The 17,167-nt window shown below is 42.3% G+C and overlaps 1 protein-coding gene across 5 annotated transcripts in view; it reads right to left on the minus strand.

Moving 5' to 3' along the window:
• The window catches only part of ASPG (asparaginase), a 140,827-nt gene that overhangs the window by 93,043 nt on the left and 30,617 nt on the right, over nucleotides 1–17,167 (minus strand). For all 5 annotated transcript variants that reach the window (XM_043989650.1, XM_043989649.1, XM_043989648.1 and 2 more), the window contains exons 4-6: nucleotides 11,803–11,928; nucleotides 11,379–11,462; nucleotides 8,330–8,456 (exon numbers count right to left, since the gene is read on the minus strand). In XM_043989650.1, coding sequence (XP_043845585.1) covers nucleotides 8,330–8,456; nucleotides 11,379–11,462; nucleotides 11,803–11,928 — 337 coding nt within the window. The remainder of the gene's footprint in view (nucleotides 1–8,329; nucleotides 8,457–11,378; nucleotides 11,463–11,802; nucleotides 11,929–17,167) is intronic.

A 17,167-nucleotide genomic window follows, 5' to 3' on the forward strand; every position in this document is an offset into this window, starting at 1 on the left:
ATTTTCAAACCTTCCCTAAGGAATACAGATGTTTTATCCCAGTTCTGTTCAGACGCTTTTTTTCCCCACTGTTGACTCTACTGACAACTTGCTCTGTGACTTTGAGGAATAATAATAACTTATATAAGGTAGCTAGCTGGCACAGTGGATGGAGTACCTAAGCACCTAACTTTAGATATGACCTCAGACACTTACTAGCTGTGTGACCCTGGGCAAGTCACTTAACTCTGTCACGGCTTCCTCATCTGTAAAATGATCTGGAGAAGGAAATGGCAAGCCACTCCAATATCTTTGCCAAAACCCCACATGGGTCACAAAGAGTCAGACATGACTAATCAACCAAAAAAAATGTATCTAGCACCTAAACACTTTGTAAATATTGACCCGCTTTGAGCGTTAAAACTCCTTGGGAGGTAGGAATTATGATTATCCCTATCTTACAGTTGAAGAAACTGAGACAAATAAAGAGGTTAGTTGACTTGCTAAAGGTCACACAGCTAGTGTCTAAGGCTGAATTTGAACTCAGGTCTTCCTGACTCCAGGCCCAGTGATCTATTCACTGTGCCACCTAGCTGCCTAGGGAAGTGTCTTTTCTTTCTAGGATTCAGTTTTCCTATCTGTAAAATCAGGAGATAGACTTAGAGCTGGTTATTGTATAGATTAAGAAATTGAGGCCCATAGTAGTTATGTAGTTATGATCAAGGCAAACAGAGCAGAGCCTGGATTTGAACTCAGGTCCTCTAATTCCAGAGCCAGCCTTCTTTCCACATGATCACACTGCTTCTCAGGGTTGGCCTGGACAATCTGAGGTTACTTCCAATTTTGAAATTCTATTACTTTGGCCTCCCATGTAGTCTAGCCAGGGCCAAGCTGATCTCTCTCTCTCTCTCTCTCTCTCTCTCTCTCTCTCTCTCTCTCTCTCTCTCTCTCTCTCTCACACACACACACACACACACACACACACGATTAACCTCCTTTGTTGTTCAGTTGTTTTCAATCACATCCACCTCTTCTTGACCCCATTTGTGGTTTTCTTGGCAAAGATCCTGGAGTGGTTTGCCATTTCCTTCTCCAGCTCATTTTACAGATGAGGAAACTGAGGCAAACAGGGTTAAGTGACTTGCCCAGAGTCACACAGCTAGTAAATGTCTGAGGCTGTATTTGAACTCAGGTCTTCTTGACTCCAGGCCTGGCACTCTATCCACTGCACCACCTAGCTTCCCGAAAAGAGTTAGACTAGATAATTGAGAAGTTGCAAAGGTCTTAGCAGAGTGCCTAGCACATAGTAGGTAACTGATAAATCCTTCTTCCCTTCCCTTCTCCCCTCACCTCCCACTTTATGGGACAAAGTCACCTCCAACCTTGTCATATAAGTCATAGAAATCACCAGCGGGCCAAGAGATTCCTCAAACTAGCCTGGCACAGGGAAGGAATGTCCAAGATCCCTTGCCAAGTGGGTGGACCATGGGAGGGCACTGTTCAGGCCATAGTCAGAGGGGGATCCACCCAGACAGCCCATAAAGGAGTACGCCTTCGTTGTCCACAAAAGCATTAGAACAAACCATCACCTTCCCACGTCCACAGCTGGGGCTGGGTACAGCCACCAAGCCAAAAAATACACTTCTGGCTCCAGACCTCAAAGATCTGGAAATCTGTATCCCAGCAACTCAAGCAATGAGTATGGTGGAGAAAAAAGAGACAGGAATTAAAAGTCAGGAGACCTGGACTTTCCAGTCCTGCCTCTGCCCCTGACTCATCAGGTAAGTCATCTCCAGGCCTGTTTCTCTGCCTGTGAAACAAAAATAAAGCATCCCTAAGGTTCCAATCCTAGAACATCAAGGACCCTCTAGTCCAGAGATTATTAACCTGGGATCTGGGAACTTATTTTTTTTTAAATAGATAGATAACTGTATTTCATAAAAGTTCGTTTCCTTTGTAAACCTATGGATTTTTTAGCTTATGCATTTAAAAACATTGTTCTGAGAAGGGGTCCATGGGCTTCACCAGACTGCCACAGGGGTCCAGGACACAAAAAGGGTTAAGAACCCCTCACCTAGTCCAATCTTCACTTTCACCAATGGGTAAACTAAGACCTAGAGAGGGGAAGGAAATTGCCCAAGGTCCCAGGTAGATCCTTTCTGTCTCTACTGTTGTCTTGAGTCTCTGACTCAGGGATTTGATGATGTATGCTACAAATAAATGAGTGACAATCACTGGGTTGTTCAAAGAGGAAGGAAACAAGACAAAGCAAGAAGACCACAGCTTAGCTGGGAGGGGTGGGTGAGGAAGCAGAGGTTAGGGGAGGACATCAGATGCTGGGGCTTTTGTTTTGAATTTGCAATTCATCCCAAAGAATAGGTAGTCCACCCAGTCCCCCACCCCAACCCCACTCCCAGTAAGATGTTGCCTTCCCCTCTTGGATGGACAGCAATTAGGAAAGGCTTCACCTTCCAGTAAGGAAGTAATCAATCAATAAACATTTATTAAGCACCTACTCTGTGCCAAACACGGGCTTCCAACCTGCCCTGGGTTGGGAAGGGGAAGAAGGGAAATGGAGAAAGGGGAAGGTGTTAGGGGGCCATAAAAGAGCCCTCTAGAAAATTCAACCCAGCTGTTCTAGTAATTTCTCATAGCTAAATGGCATCTAAGCCCCAATGCAAACTAGTTCCAGCTACCTTTCCAGTCTTATCTCACATCACTCCCTTTCCCACAGTCTATGTCTAAGCAAACTCACTGCTCCCCAACTGCACCCTGCTCTCTCCTACCACCATACATGTATGCAGGCTGCTCCCTACTGAAATTCTTCACTTCTTCCAGGGCCAGGGTCATGGGCTACCTCCTCTGTCTGATTCCCCCCAACTGAAAAGGATTTCTCCTTCTTCAAACCCTCCTACAGCACTTGAACTCAATCTTTCCTTTGACCTTTTCTTTCCCCCTTTGACCTTTGGTGTATTTTGTCTCATACCCTAGCTATTTGTGTATATGCTTCTTTTCTTTTTAGATTATCAACTCCTTGAGAGCACAGCTGATTTCACACATGGAATATCATGCAGATTTGTACCTACCATTGTTGTTAATTCAGGAATTTTGGTCACGTTTGACTCTTTGTGACCCCTTATGGAGTTTTCTGGGCAAAGATCCTGGAGTGGTTTGCCATTTCTTTTTCCAGCTAGTTTTACAGATGAGGAAACTGAAGCAAACAGGGTTAGCTCACTTGCCCAGGGTCACACAGCTAGTAAGTGTCTAAGACCAGATTTGAATTCAGGAAAATGAGTCTTCCTGACTCCAAACCCAGCACTATCCACTGTGCCATTTAACTGCCCAACTAGTTGCTAATTAAAATGAATTAAACTGAATCTGTGTTAATATAAAAGAATAAGGACATAGTTTCAGACAATGTTAACCCTGAATATTATTTACCTATAATATTGGAGGGTAAAACTTGCTTTCAAATTTTCTTTGGCTTCCATTACATCAAAACACTTTTGCATTTATTTATTTTTTTTTTTAGTGAGGCAATTGGGGTTAAGTGACTTGCCCAGGGTCACACAGCTAGTAAGTGTTAAGTGTCTGAGGCTGGATTTGAACTCAGGTACTCCTGACTCCAGGGCCAGTGCTCTATCCACTGCGCCACCTAGCTGCCCCAATTTTGCATTTTTTTTGAGCATATACCTACAGGTAGCATGAGGAGAAAGCCCTAAAATCTACCTGCATGTGTGTACACATGCATGCACAGATAATCAAAGAAAAATGGCACTGTGAAAAGGATGGGGATCCTCTTCCCAACCGTAATTGGATAGATAGCTACATTTCTCACATCTTTGGAAAACACAAAGATGGAGTTATGGATTCCAATCCCAACTCTTACATTGACTGTGTGACCTTGGGCAAGTACCTTCCCTATCCTGTATTTCTATATATTCAATCTGTACAATGAAATGACTATACTAGATAATCTTTAACATTCCTTCCATTTCTTATGGCTTTTGTGATTCTAAGGCCTCTTCCAATTAGCTAGGCCTAAAGACAAGAAGATCTGAGTTCAAATCTGACCTCAAACACTTATTAGCTACATGACCCTGGGCAAGTCACTTAACCCTGCTTGCCTCAGTTTCCTCCTCTGCAAAATGAGCTGGAGAAGGAAATAGCAAGCCACTCCAGGATCTTTGCCAAGAAAATCCCAAATGTGGCCAAGAAGAGTCAGACATGACTGAAATGACCAAATTCTATTATGTGCAAGACACTAGGGTTAGAAAGAGAAAAATTAAACAGTTCCCGACCTCAAGGACCTTACAATCTACCTGGGAGGAGAGAACGTGTACATATAAAGGTGAGCATAAGATCATTTTTTTTTTGGATGAGGGAAGACTTCAATGTAAGGGGTGGGTCATAAGTAAGCCTTGAAGGAAGCTTAGGATTATAAGAGGCAGGTAAGAAATAAGTCTCTTCTGTGCATGGAGATAAGTCTATGAGGTAGGGCATGAAGAACCATGAATGAGGAACAGCAAGGCAGCCAGCCTGACTGGATGACAGTTTGTGTGAAGGGGAATAATGCAGAACAAGGCTAGAAAAATAGAATGGAAGCAGGTCATGAAAGGCTTTAAACACCAAACAGAGGAATGTATATTTGACTTTTATTAAGTAGGAAAGTGACACAATTGAACCTGCCCTTTAGGAAAAATCATTCTGGTAGCTGAGTGGAGAATAGATGAGAGACGGCAGAGACCTGAGGCAGGAACACTACTGAATAGTCCAGGTAAAAAGTAATGATATGATAGAAGAGGATCTCCAAATCCAGGAAAAAAAAAAAAAAGAACTGTGGAGTATAGATGCTGAATGAACCATACTATTTCTTTTGTTTTTGGTGCTGTTGTTTTTCTATTTTGAGGTTTTTTGTCATTGCTCTGATTTTTCTCTTATAACATGACTAATGTTGAAATATGTTTAATGTTATTATGTATATATATATATATATACACATACATATAAAACCTATATCAGATTACCTGCTGTCTAGGGGAGGGGGGAGGGAGGGAGAAAAATCTGAAATTGTAAAGCTTGTATAAACAAAAGTTGAGAACTATCTTTACATGTAACAGGAAAAAAATAATTTATTAAAAAAAAAGTAATGATAGCTTGAACTAGGGTGGTGGCTGTGTGAGTCAAATGAAGGTAGATGTGAAAAGTGTTCTAGAGGCAGAAATGACAAGATTTGGGCAACTGGTAGATCTGGGGAGTGGGTAAGAGTGAGTTCAAAATGCCACCAAGATGGGCAGCTAGGTGGCGCAGTGGATAGAGCACTGGCCCTGGATTCAGGAGGACCTGAGTTCAAATCCAGCCCCAGACACTTGACACTTGCTAGCTGTATGACCCTGGGCAAGTCACTTAACCCTCATTGCCCCCTCCAAAAAGGAAAAAAAGAATGCCACTAAGATAGTGAACCTGAGTGACTAGAAGGACAGCACCACCCCTGGCAGAAATAGGGAGATTTGGAAGAGAAGTAGGTTTGGGGGGAACGATCAGTTCTGTTTTATACATATTGACTTTGAGATGCCTAGAGGAGACCCAGTTAGAAATGTGTACCAAAGGCAGCTGATGATGTGGAACTTGGGGGGGAGACCAAGGCTAGATAGAAATCCGAAAGTCATCCTCTACTCTTCAAACCAGTGACATCAGCCTCCTGGCTGTCCCATGAACAAGACATAGCGGCTTAGCTCTGGGCATTTTCCCTGGATGTGCTTCATGTGTGGTAGGCTCTCACTCCTCCACTCTGACTGCTGATCTCTCTGGCTTCTTAAACCTTCCCCAACTACTCTTAATTCCAGTGCCTTCTCTGTTTATTAATTCCTATTTATCCCGCACAAAGCTTGCTTTGTATTTTAGCATGCTATCTCCCCCATTAGACTGGAAGTTCCTCAAGGGCAGGAACTTTTACTTTTTTTTTATCCCAATGCCTAGTATAAAGCTATTGTTGTTGTTCAGGTCACATAGTGTATTTTGAGGGGGCAGCTAGGTGGTGCAGTGGATAAAGCACCAGCCCTGGATTCAGGAGGACCTGAGTTCAAATCCAGCCTCAGACACTTGACACTTACTAGCTGTGTGATCCTGGGCAAGTCATTTAACCCTCATTGCCCCACAAAACAAACAGATAAATAGATAGATAGATAATAGATAATGAATGAATGAGTAAACAAATGGATGAATGAATAAATAAATGTATTTTGACTGAGATCAACAGAAAAGAAGATAAGACTATGGAAACTGATACAGAAGGGGGACAGATGGGGAGGGAGGGAGAAGAGGGGAGAAGGAAGAGACCCAAGAATTATCCTTGAGGTGCACCCACAGTTAGCAATCCATTTCTATTTGAATCTGACACAACTGTTAGACATTCATCTAAGACCAGAATGCAAAGGAAGTATGGATCTACATTAGTGAGGGAGTTTCCTTACTTTCTAATTCCCCATAGCAATGAAATCTCAGGTCCAGTCTCTCCCTAGTTTCCTCCCTGAGGATGATAACTACTCACCAGTCCTCCCCTGGGTCACTGTTAGCAATGATAGCCTCAGCTGGAAGGACCAAAGACTTGACTCAGTCTGAGAATACCTTTCACAAGTAGGGAAACTGAAGTTTAAATTGGGTGAGCATCTTGCCTTGTGTCAGAGGGACTTAATGGTAGAGCAAGAATTATGACTGCCTAAGCTAAGTGTTTGCCAGTAGCCCAAATGCCCCATCACAGAAGGTCTTCAAGCAAAGACTGGGTAACTAATTACGCACTGGAGAAGATTCCTTCTCAGCTCCAGATGAGGAAGGAAAGAAACACTAATTTATTAAGCACCTATTATATTCTAGGCACTGTACACCTTACAAATATTATCTTAATCCATCTTCACAAAAATCATGGGAGGTAGATGCTATTATTACCTCCATTTTATAACTAAGGAAGCTGAGACAAACAGAAGACAGAGTGACTTTCTCAAGGTCACATGAGTAGTAAATACCTAAGGTCACATTTGAACTCAGGTTTTCCTGACCCTAGACCCTGGGCTCTGTCTGGTTACCTAGATTACACTAGATGACTCAAGGGACCTTCCAACTCTAATAAAAAAAAAAAATTACTTCAACCCAGAGGGTAGGAGGAGGAGTAATGGCAAGGATTTGGGTTGGTTTGTGGTTTGTTTTTGTTTTGTTTTTTTTTCCTGGGGCAGGGGGTGGGGGGAGGAGGTTGCAAAGTCACGTTTCAGTTCTATAAAGTAAAACTTCTTGACAATATTACCTCACATGTCTTTAAGATTAAATTGCTTCATCCCAATAGTCCTGGTAAGGCAGGTAGTACAACTCCCACTTTATAATTGGGAAAGCAAGACAGGTTAAAGTGATTTGTGCAAGATCACACAGCTACTAGGTATTGGAGCTGATATTCAAACCCAGGTATCCCAACACTGATCTAGTGCTCATTCCTCCATGCGATCAATCCAGTGATTCCTAACCATCATGTCTATCCAGAAGTAGAATGGGCTGCCTCAGTTAGGAACAAGTTCCCTGTGATGTTGGATGACCACTGGTTGGGGCAGAGTCAAAGGGCTTTCTGCCCAAACTCCCTCCCTAGTCTAAGGTTCTGAAATTCATTGATTCGTTCCAAATAAGTCTCTGAGTCCTCCAAACACAATATCAAACTGCTCCTAAGACACATATGAAAGTGGATTCAGGCTCGGGTATGATAAATAGCCTTTCCTCCTCCTCTGTCTTCTCAAGGAATATTCTCAAGGAGGAAGTAACTGCTCCCTCAGAGGCTCAGTCTGGTTATGAGAGAAAGTTGGCAACATGGAGCACATAGAATAAGAGGCTAGAAGACCTGGTTTTGATAGAGCTCCCAGACTAACATTTATTGCCTGTGTAGCTTTATATTTTGTTTGTTTGTTTTTGTTTTTGGCAGGGCAATAAGTCTTAAGTGACTTGCCCAGGGTCACACAGCTAGTAAGTGTCAAATGTCTGAGGCCATATTTGAACTCAGGTCCTCCTGAATCCAGGGCTGGTGCTTTATCCACTGTGTCACCTAGCTGCCCAAAGGGAAAAAAAAGCCTGTGTTACTTTAGAAGTAATTTCACATCTCTGCACCTGTTTCCTGAGGGGAATGCACTAGCTGACCTCTAACTAAGATCATTTCCTGCTCTCAGTCCTACAGTCTTATAAGAAGACCAGGTTCTTCCTTCCCTTGTCCAAAGGAGCACAGGATGAATTGGGGGAAGCAAGGCAGCTTCTCACCAATCCCTGGGCATGGAAAATGTGGGTGAGGCCACAGCTTTCCCTCCAAATGGTACTTTCTTACCTGTGATATCAGCACCAACGGTGGCAAGTGGAGGCAGGTTGGGTGAGCAGAAGGCTGCAAACCGCCGAGAATCCACCTTTGTTACCCGGTTCCCCCGGTATAGCTGGTTTTGAAAGAAGAGGCAGACCTGCAAGAGAGATACAAGCTTGGTGCATACTCAGCAGGTGCAGGGGGGAGGGGTAATTAATTAAGGGGGACCCAAGGGGCCTAAGTCCCTGCCAATCGCCACCAAATCAGAGCCTCCTATTCTGTGACAAAGCAGGGGGAATGGAAGCAGACAGAGGCAGACTTCTTTCCCAAGGAGGGACAGTGACTCAATCATGAGAACAGGCTGGATCTTGGGGTTTGGACCATAGATTTAACACCTTCTACCATTAAATCTCAGAGTTAGTCTGATACTCAGAAGAGGAAGAAAATACAAATTATGGAAGAGAGAAGATATAGGCAAGGCAATATATATGTCCATCAATCGTGTGTGTATGTATGTACATATGTATATGTGTATATATACATATATAATTTATTATGTATATGTATGGATGTGGGTCATATATTATATATACCCATACTCAATACCCATCAATTGAGGAATGGTTGAACAAGTTGTAGTATATGATGGTGATGGAATACTACTGAGCAGGATATTTTCAGGAAAACCTGAAAAGACTTACATGAACTGATGTAAAGTAAAATGAGCAGAACCAGAACAGTATACACAGTAATAGCAATATTATACAATGGTCAACTGTGAATGTCTTAACTGTGCTAAGCAAAACAATGATCTAAGACAATTTTGAAGGATTCATGATAATAAAAAAAAAATCTTATCTACTTCCAGAGAAAGAACTGATGGAGTCTGGATGCAGACTGAAGCATTTTTTTGTTGTTGTTGTTTTTTGTTTGTTTGTTTGTTTTTGTGAGGCAATTGGGGTTAAGTGACTTGCCCAGGGTCACACAACCAGTAAGTGTTAAGTGTCTGAGGCCGGATTTGAACTCAGGTACTGCTGACTCCAGGGCCGGTGCTCTATCCACTGCGCCATCTAGCTGCCCCCTGAAGCATTTTTTTAAACTTTATTGTTTTGGGGTTTTTGTCCATGTTTTCTATTGCAACGTGGCTAAAATGCAAATGTTTTACATGACTGCACATGTATAATCTACTATCAAATTGCTTGCCTTCTCAAGGAAGTGGGAAGGGAGGGAGGGAGAGAATTTGGAACTCATAAATTTTAAAAACAAATGTTAAGAAACTTGTGTTTATGTGTAATTGAGAAAAAATAAAATTAAAAGCTAAAAAACACATAGCTTCAACAGAAGTATCCTAGGTTTTAGAAGCAGAAAAGACCTTAAAACCAATTTATCCTGGGGGCAGCTAGATGGCACAGTGGATAAAGCACCAGCCCTGGATTCAGGAGGACCTGAGTTCAAATCTAGCCTCAGACCCTTGACACTTACTAGCTGTATGACCCTGGGAAAGTCACTTAACCTTCATTGCCCTGCCAAAAAATAAAAAATTTAATTTAATTTTTAAAAAACCCAATTTATCCAACTTTTCTTCATTTTACAGATAGTCTTCAGAGCTGAAAGGGAACTTAGAGAAAGTCTAATAGCCTGATCCTCTTTATTTTATAGAGGAGGAAACAGAGACCTAGAGAGATTAAGTAACTAATCCAGAGTTACATAGGTACCAAGTTTCAGAATTGGAACTTAAACCAAAGCCCTCCAATTCCATATCCCATTCTACTGCACCACACTGCCCAGTTCTGAGATTAGGACCATCTTGTACTTCATTGGATTCTATGAACTGCTTTATTAAAAGATATTGGGGGGGGGGGCAGCCAGGTGGCGCAGTGGATAAAGCACTGGCCTTGGATTCAGGAGTACCTGAGTTCAAATCTGGCCTCAGACACTTGACACTTACTAGCTGTGTGACCTTGGGCAAGTCACTTAACCCCCATTGACCCCCCAAAAAAAAAAAGAAAAAAAAAGATATTGAGGGGCAGCTAGATGGCACAGTGGATAAAGCACCAGCCCTGGATTCAGGAGTACCTGAGTTCAAATCCGGCCTCAGACACTTGACACTTACTAGCTATGTGACCCTGGGCAAGTCACTTAACCCTCAATGCCCCGCAAAAAAAAAAAAAGATATTGAGAAAGAGTGAAGGGAGTCTCTGGAAGAAGGAAGCTACTGGGAGGAGGATCATTTGTTGTCCACTAAGAGGGTCTGCTTGCCGATGTGGAAAGAACACTGCTTTGTCATCTCCTACCTAGGTGACCTAGGTGCAAGTCATTCCTGTCTCTGGACCTCAGTTTTTCCTTCAATAAAACTAAAGACGTTGAGGGGACCTCAGACTTGTCAAGTATCTTAGTGGAAAACTTTGTAAGAAGAATTTTATTTTTTAAATCCAGGTCTTCTGACTCTAAACCCAACCTAAAGTTCATTCCATTGTACTGCTCTGGACTTAAAATACTACAGAGAAATGTTAGCTGTTGTTATTTTTATTAATAATAATAATTGCTAGCATTTCTACAGTTTTAAAATTTACAAAGCACTTTACATGTCATCTCATCTGATTGTCACAGCATCCCCATGATAAAGGTGTTATTATCCCCATTTTATAGATGAGGAAGCTGAGGCTGAAATAAGTTAAGTGACTTACACAAGGTCATACAGGTAGTTAAGTGTCCAAAGCAGGATTTTTTTTTTTGCAGGGCAATGGGGGTCAAGTGACTTGCCCAGGGTCACACAGCTAGTAAGTGTCAAGTATCTGAGGCCGGATTTGAACTCAGGAACTCCTGAATCCAGGGCCGGTGCTTTATCCACTGCGCCACCTAGCCGCCCCCAAAGCAGGATTTTAACTTGGATCATTCTGATTCCAAGTTCAACACTCTTTTTTTTTTTCTATATCACCACCTAGTCGCTGTAATAATAATATTTATTCTGATATGTGATCCTATAAATACCTGATGCCTCAGTGATACAGTTGAGACTAGGCAGGAGGAAAGTTCTTTTTATATGACCCAGTATAGTCAAGTGAAAAGAAATCCATACCTCTGGAATCACATACTGTCCAGCCATGAGCAGGCCACCAAGCAGGTTCTCCCGGCCATCATTCCAAAGAGTGTGGATGGGAACCTAGGAAAGGAAGATGGAGATAGAGATGGAGGATGGTACCTCTTCTTTTCATCATCTGTACAATATGCCCTGCCCTATTCCCACCTCAGTTATCATTCCCTGTGGTTGCTCCCTATCACTGCCACCCTCAGTCACTCCCCATGGTCACTGTAGAAAGATTGGACATAAGAGCCCCATGGCTCCCTCTCTTTGCTGCTGGAGGCACTGGGATGAGAACATCACTGAGAATAGTGGTGGGAGTAATATTTTGTACCAGGTCCAGGCTAAGTAAATGTGACTAATGCAGCCTTTTCCTTCCCTTACTCCCCCTCTGCCCTGAGCAGGAAATGGGGCTGGTTACCTGAGCGCCTGTGAGGATGACGGTTTTCTGAAGGTTTCCTAGAATGAAGGAAAGCATGGAGGAGGCAAAGGCCATGGTGTCTGTGCCGTGAATGATTACAAAGCCAAAATACTGCTCATAATTCCTCTAGCAGGGAAACAGGGAAGAGGGGAAAGATAACTTCAGTCAAAAAAAAAAAAAAAAACATGGCAAAGCCAAACCCTCCACAAATCACCACCCTATAGTCATTGTCCCCCGCAGTCACTGTCTTCCCCTCCACCATGGCTGCTCTCTAACAATCACTATCTTGAGGTTGCTTGGCCCCCAAGGTCATCTTCCCCTGTGGAAAATCTTCAGCATCACTGATGCCTCAGTAACTCCAGGAATAGCAGAGTCCCACTCTACCACCAACTACTATCCCTGCCTCCAGCCTAGCCCCTGAAGCCATCATCTAGAGGAGCAGCCCTAGTGGAGATGGGACCTGGCAACTTCTGCAGGTGATGCAGCCCTTACTTACTAGACCACCAGAGATACAATGGACTCAGAAAGCACAGTTCTCACCACCAAAGTCCTTGACACTGCCAAGTGGCTCAACATCAGAAATGGATATGGTTTTATCAGTGGAATGGTGTAAAAGAAGATTCATTAGCAACTGCTTTACTATTTGTACAAAAATATTTATAGCATCTCTTTTTCTGATGGCAAAGAACTGGAAATTAAGGGGATGCCCATCAATTGGGGAATGGCTGACTAAGTTGTGGTATATTATTGTGGAGTGCAATCGTGCTATAAGAAATGATGAGCAGAATCGTTTCAGAAAAACCCAGAAGGACTTATATGAACTAATGCAAAATGAAATGAGAAGAACCAGGAGAACATTGTACTCAGCAATACTGTATGGTGATCATCTATGACTGATGAAGCTATTCTCAGCAATACAATGATCCAAGACAATTCCAAAGACCTCATGATGAAAAACATCATGCATCTCCAGACAAAAACTGATGGAGTCTGAATGTAAATCAAAGCATACTATTTTTCACTTTTCAAATATTTTTGTACAGTTTTTCTTGGTCTGTGTTTTCTCTCATAACATGACTAATATGGAAATGTTTTGCATGATCACACACATATAACCTATATCAAATTGCTTACTGTCAGGCAGTGGGGCAAGGAAGGTGAATTTGGAGCTAAAATTTTTTTAATGAATATTAAAAATTATTTTTACATTTAATTGGAAAAAAATAAAACACTCCCCCTAAAAAGAATATAACCTTGAGAACAGGTTTTTCCAAATAGCAAGTACTTTAGAACTGTTTTTTCATTCATTCATTGCAAGATCACCATCTCCCCATTACAACTCCCAATAGATATCCCTCCTGTTGATATTCCTTAGGGCCATTCTCCACTCTCACTGTTCCCCACCTTGGTCATGTGATTGAATGAATGTCAGAGCTTTTGAGGGATCTTTTTTTTTTTTTTGGTGAGGCAATTGGGGTTAAGTGACTTGCCCAAAGTCACACAGCTAGTAAGTGTTAAGTGTCTGAGGTCGGATTTGAACTCAGGTCCTCCTGAATCCAGGGCCGGTGCTCTATCCACTGCGCCACCTAGCTGCCCCCTACTTTGAGGGATCTTTAAGGTAACATTGCCCAAACCCAAAGAATAACCATCCCCCTTCCACTTGAAGACCTCTAGGGATAAAAAGCTTACTGTCTCCTAAGGAAGCCCATTCCACTTTGGAGCACCTTGGTTGTTTGGAAACCTTTCTTTATATAACAGAGTCAAAATCTGCCTCTCTGTAGCTCCCAGCCATTCTCCCAGTCCTCCACAATCACAGTTCTCAACACCACCCCCCACAACTGGAGTTACTGATCACTGACACCAATGGCTATTTTTGACATTTAACTTCAGATGGAACCTCAAAACCAGTTGTCAGGGCAGAATTCAAGAGACTGGCCTTGAACTGCAAAAAGCTAATCTAGGTTCAACATTCATGGGGATTGTCTTTCTTATCCATAGATGTCTGAATGAGAAAACTATCCTTTTCTTGGGGTATTTACACTATGCTCCCATATTCTTACCTTATTTCTCTATACACTCTATCCCTAACTGGAATATCCTCTGCCTTTTTCCACTCTGCTCAGCCATGCGTGAAGCCTGTAGGGCTGAGTTCAAGTGCCCCCCTATTCCATAGAACATCACCCCAGCCCGCATTGTATTGGAACCTTCATTTGTCATATTTCAATCACTGCTCTACAATGTCTGTTAGGTTGTCCCTTAACTTTTCATACCTATAATGGTGATGGAATATTATTGTGCTATAAGACAATATAGGACAAGCAGGATGATTTCAGAAAGGCCTGGAAAGACATGTATGAAATGATGTATAGTGAAGTGAGCAGAACCAAGAGAACATTGTACACAGAGACAGCAATATTGTTTGATGAAAAACTGTGAATGACTTGACTATTCTCAACAATACAGTGATCCAAGACAATACCAAAGGACTATTGGTGAAACATGATATCCATCTCCAAAGAAAGAACTGATATCGATGGGACAGACTGAAGCACGCTGTTTCACTTTTTTTCATTTATTCAAATTTTCTTGTACAAAATGACAAATATGGTCATGTTTTACATAATCACACATGTATAACCCAAATTTGATTGTTTGCCACCTCAGGGAGGTGGGAGGGGAGGGAGGGAAAGGATAAAAATTGGAACCCAAAACTATAAATAAAAATGTTTATTATTTTAAAAAAACACTTTTCATTCCTGTTTTACTTCCCCACCTTGTTCCCTGATTATAGAACCATACTTTCTTGTCATGTATCCCTTTAGCATAGGACTAGGTACACGGGATACATGGAAATATCATCATAAATTATTGAATGGATCAATTAATAAACACAAACAAAATGTCATCAATGTGATTGGTTGTACCAATGGGCATAGACAGATCAACAGAACATTAGAGCTGGAAGAACTTCAAAACATAGAACACAGAATGTCAAATCTGAAATGGCTCTTACAATATAGATAGAATGTTAGCCCCAGAAATAACTCTAGAACATAGAACACAATATCATCACTAGAAGCATGACCTTAGAATCTAGAACATAGAATGCCATAACCAGAAAGAAGCCTAAAAGCAATCTCATACATCTTCCTCATTTTATAGAAAACAGAGAACTAGGGAGATTAAAAAGGTTGCCCACAATCACAAGATGACCTTCCCAGGTTTTCCCACCATTCCCCTGTTTTATCAAGCTAGGAATCAAAGTTTCAGAGACTACATGTCATAAAAAAATTCTAGCTCTTCCCGAGAAAAGAAAAGGTGAATCTTCCTAGTCTTGGTTGACATAAAGCTAGGAGAGGTAGCTGACACAGGGGATGACAGAGTCAAGATCCAAAAGGGTCATGAAAGTTAAGGGCAGTAGGCAGAACAAAATTTTTTGCACTTAAGTACAAAAAACTCAAACGAACAAAACTTTAAGTATAAGATGGGGGAGGCATGGATAGACAGCAGTAGTTCTGAAAAAGATTAAAGGATTTTGAGGGCAGTTAGGTGACACAGTGGATAAAGCACTAGCCCTGGATTCAGGAGGACCTGAGTTCAATTCCGGCCTCAGACACTTGACACTTACTAGCTGTGTGACCCTGGGCTAGTCACTTAACCCTCATTGCCCCCCCCCCCAAAAAAAAGATTAAGGATTTTAGTGGCCTGCAAGTTCAATAACTCAGCCATGGGATACAGCCACCAAAAAGGCTAAGGCACTCTTGGCCTGCAATAAGAAAGAGCAGCCTAGCTTCTAGAGACAGAGGAGTAAGAGTCCCTCTGTACTCCAAATCTTGAGCACAATCTGTTCAGTTCTGGGCATCATGGTTTCAGAAAGGCTTTGCTTTCAGGGGCAACTAGGTGGCACAGTGGATAGAGCACCGGCCCTCGATTCAGGAGGACCTGAGTACAAATCCAGCCTCAGACACTTAACAATTACTAGCTGTGTGACCCTGGGCAAGTCACTTAACTCCAATTGCCTCACAAAAAATAAATGTAAAAAAAAAAAAAGAAAGAAAGAAAGGCTTTGCTAAGCTAGAGAGTGCCCGGAGTCCTATCCAGGACTTTGAGTTTGTCACATGAGAGTCTGTTGAAGGAACTGAAGATGTTTAGCTTAAAAAAGAGAAGGTTCAGTAGGGGACAGGATAGCTTCAAGTATCTGAAGTGGCTTGTATCAAGTATCTAGATTGGGGAAGAAGGCCTGGACTTGTTCCATTGGACCCCAAAGGGCAGGACCATGAGTAATGGGTAGGAATTACCAAGAGACAAATCTAGGCCCTATGTCAAGAAGAATTTCCTAATAATAGAGGTTTCCAAAAGCAGAACAGAGCTGGTGAGTTTCTCCTCCTTGGAGGTTTTGAAGCAAATGTTGGAAGACTACCAGTCACGTAAGTTATAGAGGGGATTCCTTTTCATGTATGAGTTGGTCAAGATGGCCACAGAAATCTCTCCCAGGTCTCAAATTCTGTGATTGTGAGTAAGAAGTGGCAGTCTGTACAAGGTTCCAGGGCAAGGGGCTTGGATAGCAAATGAAAGAAAATGGGTAACATCCTAGGGTAGGATATTAATTGGCTATGACTGGACCTAACTGGGCTGGGAAAGCCAGCCAGTACAGATCAGCCTGAGAGCTCTGTTCTGGCTGCTGAGGCCTCCCTGTCTAATAATATTTCCTCGAAATCTGTTTACTCATAGGGCTTTGCCTGCTGGCAGCCCCTAAGGTGTAGTCAACCAGTAGAGCAGCAGTGAGCGACTGGCAAAGATGTTGACAGCCAAAACCTAGTGAGTAGCAAGAGGAGGGCGAGGGGCGCCCTCTTGTGGCTGAATGCCATGTTGAATGGAGTAGTCAGCCATTTACTTATTTTCCCAGACAGGAGATTTCTGAAAGGAAAAAAAATGTACTTCCCAGAATCCTAGGAGTGAGAAGTAGCCTCGAAATTCATCCAATCCAACCCATAACTAGTAAAGAACCCAGACAACTACATCCCTGACAAGTGGTCATCCAAATTCCACCTAATCTCCCATGCCCTCCCAGGGCCAACTCTATCAGGAAATTTTTCCCAACAACCTTCTTCCCATTACTCTTTGTTTGGTCCTCCGAAGCCAAGACACACAAATCTAATGTCTCTAACACCTGGATAAAATGCTTGAAGACAGCTATAGTATTTGTGATTTCCTGCTTCTCTCTGCCAGGTAAAACGTGCTTGTTTCCTTCAAACAATCCTCTCTTCCATGGCATGGTTTCTACTTCCTCCCCATCCTGGCCATAAGATTACGTGATTTCCAGGGACAGCTAGGTGGTACAGTGGATAAAACACTGGCCCTGGAT

This window comes from Dromiciops gliroides, chromosome 2 (assembly GCF_019393635.1).
Source record: "Dromiciops gliroides isolate mDroGli1 chromosome 2, mDroGli1.pri, whole genome shotgun sequence".
Classification (NCBI taxonomy): Eukaryota; Metazoa; Chordata; class Mammalia; order Microbiotheria; family Microbiotheriidae; genus Dromiciops; species Dromiciops gliroides.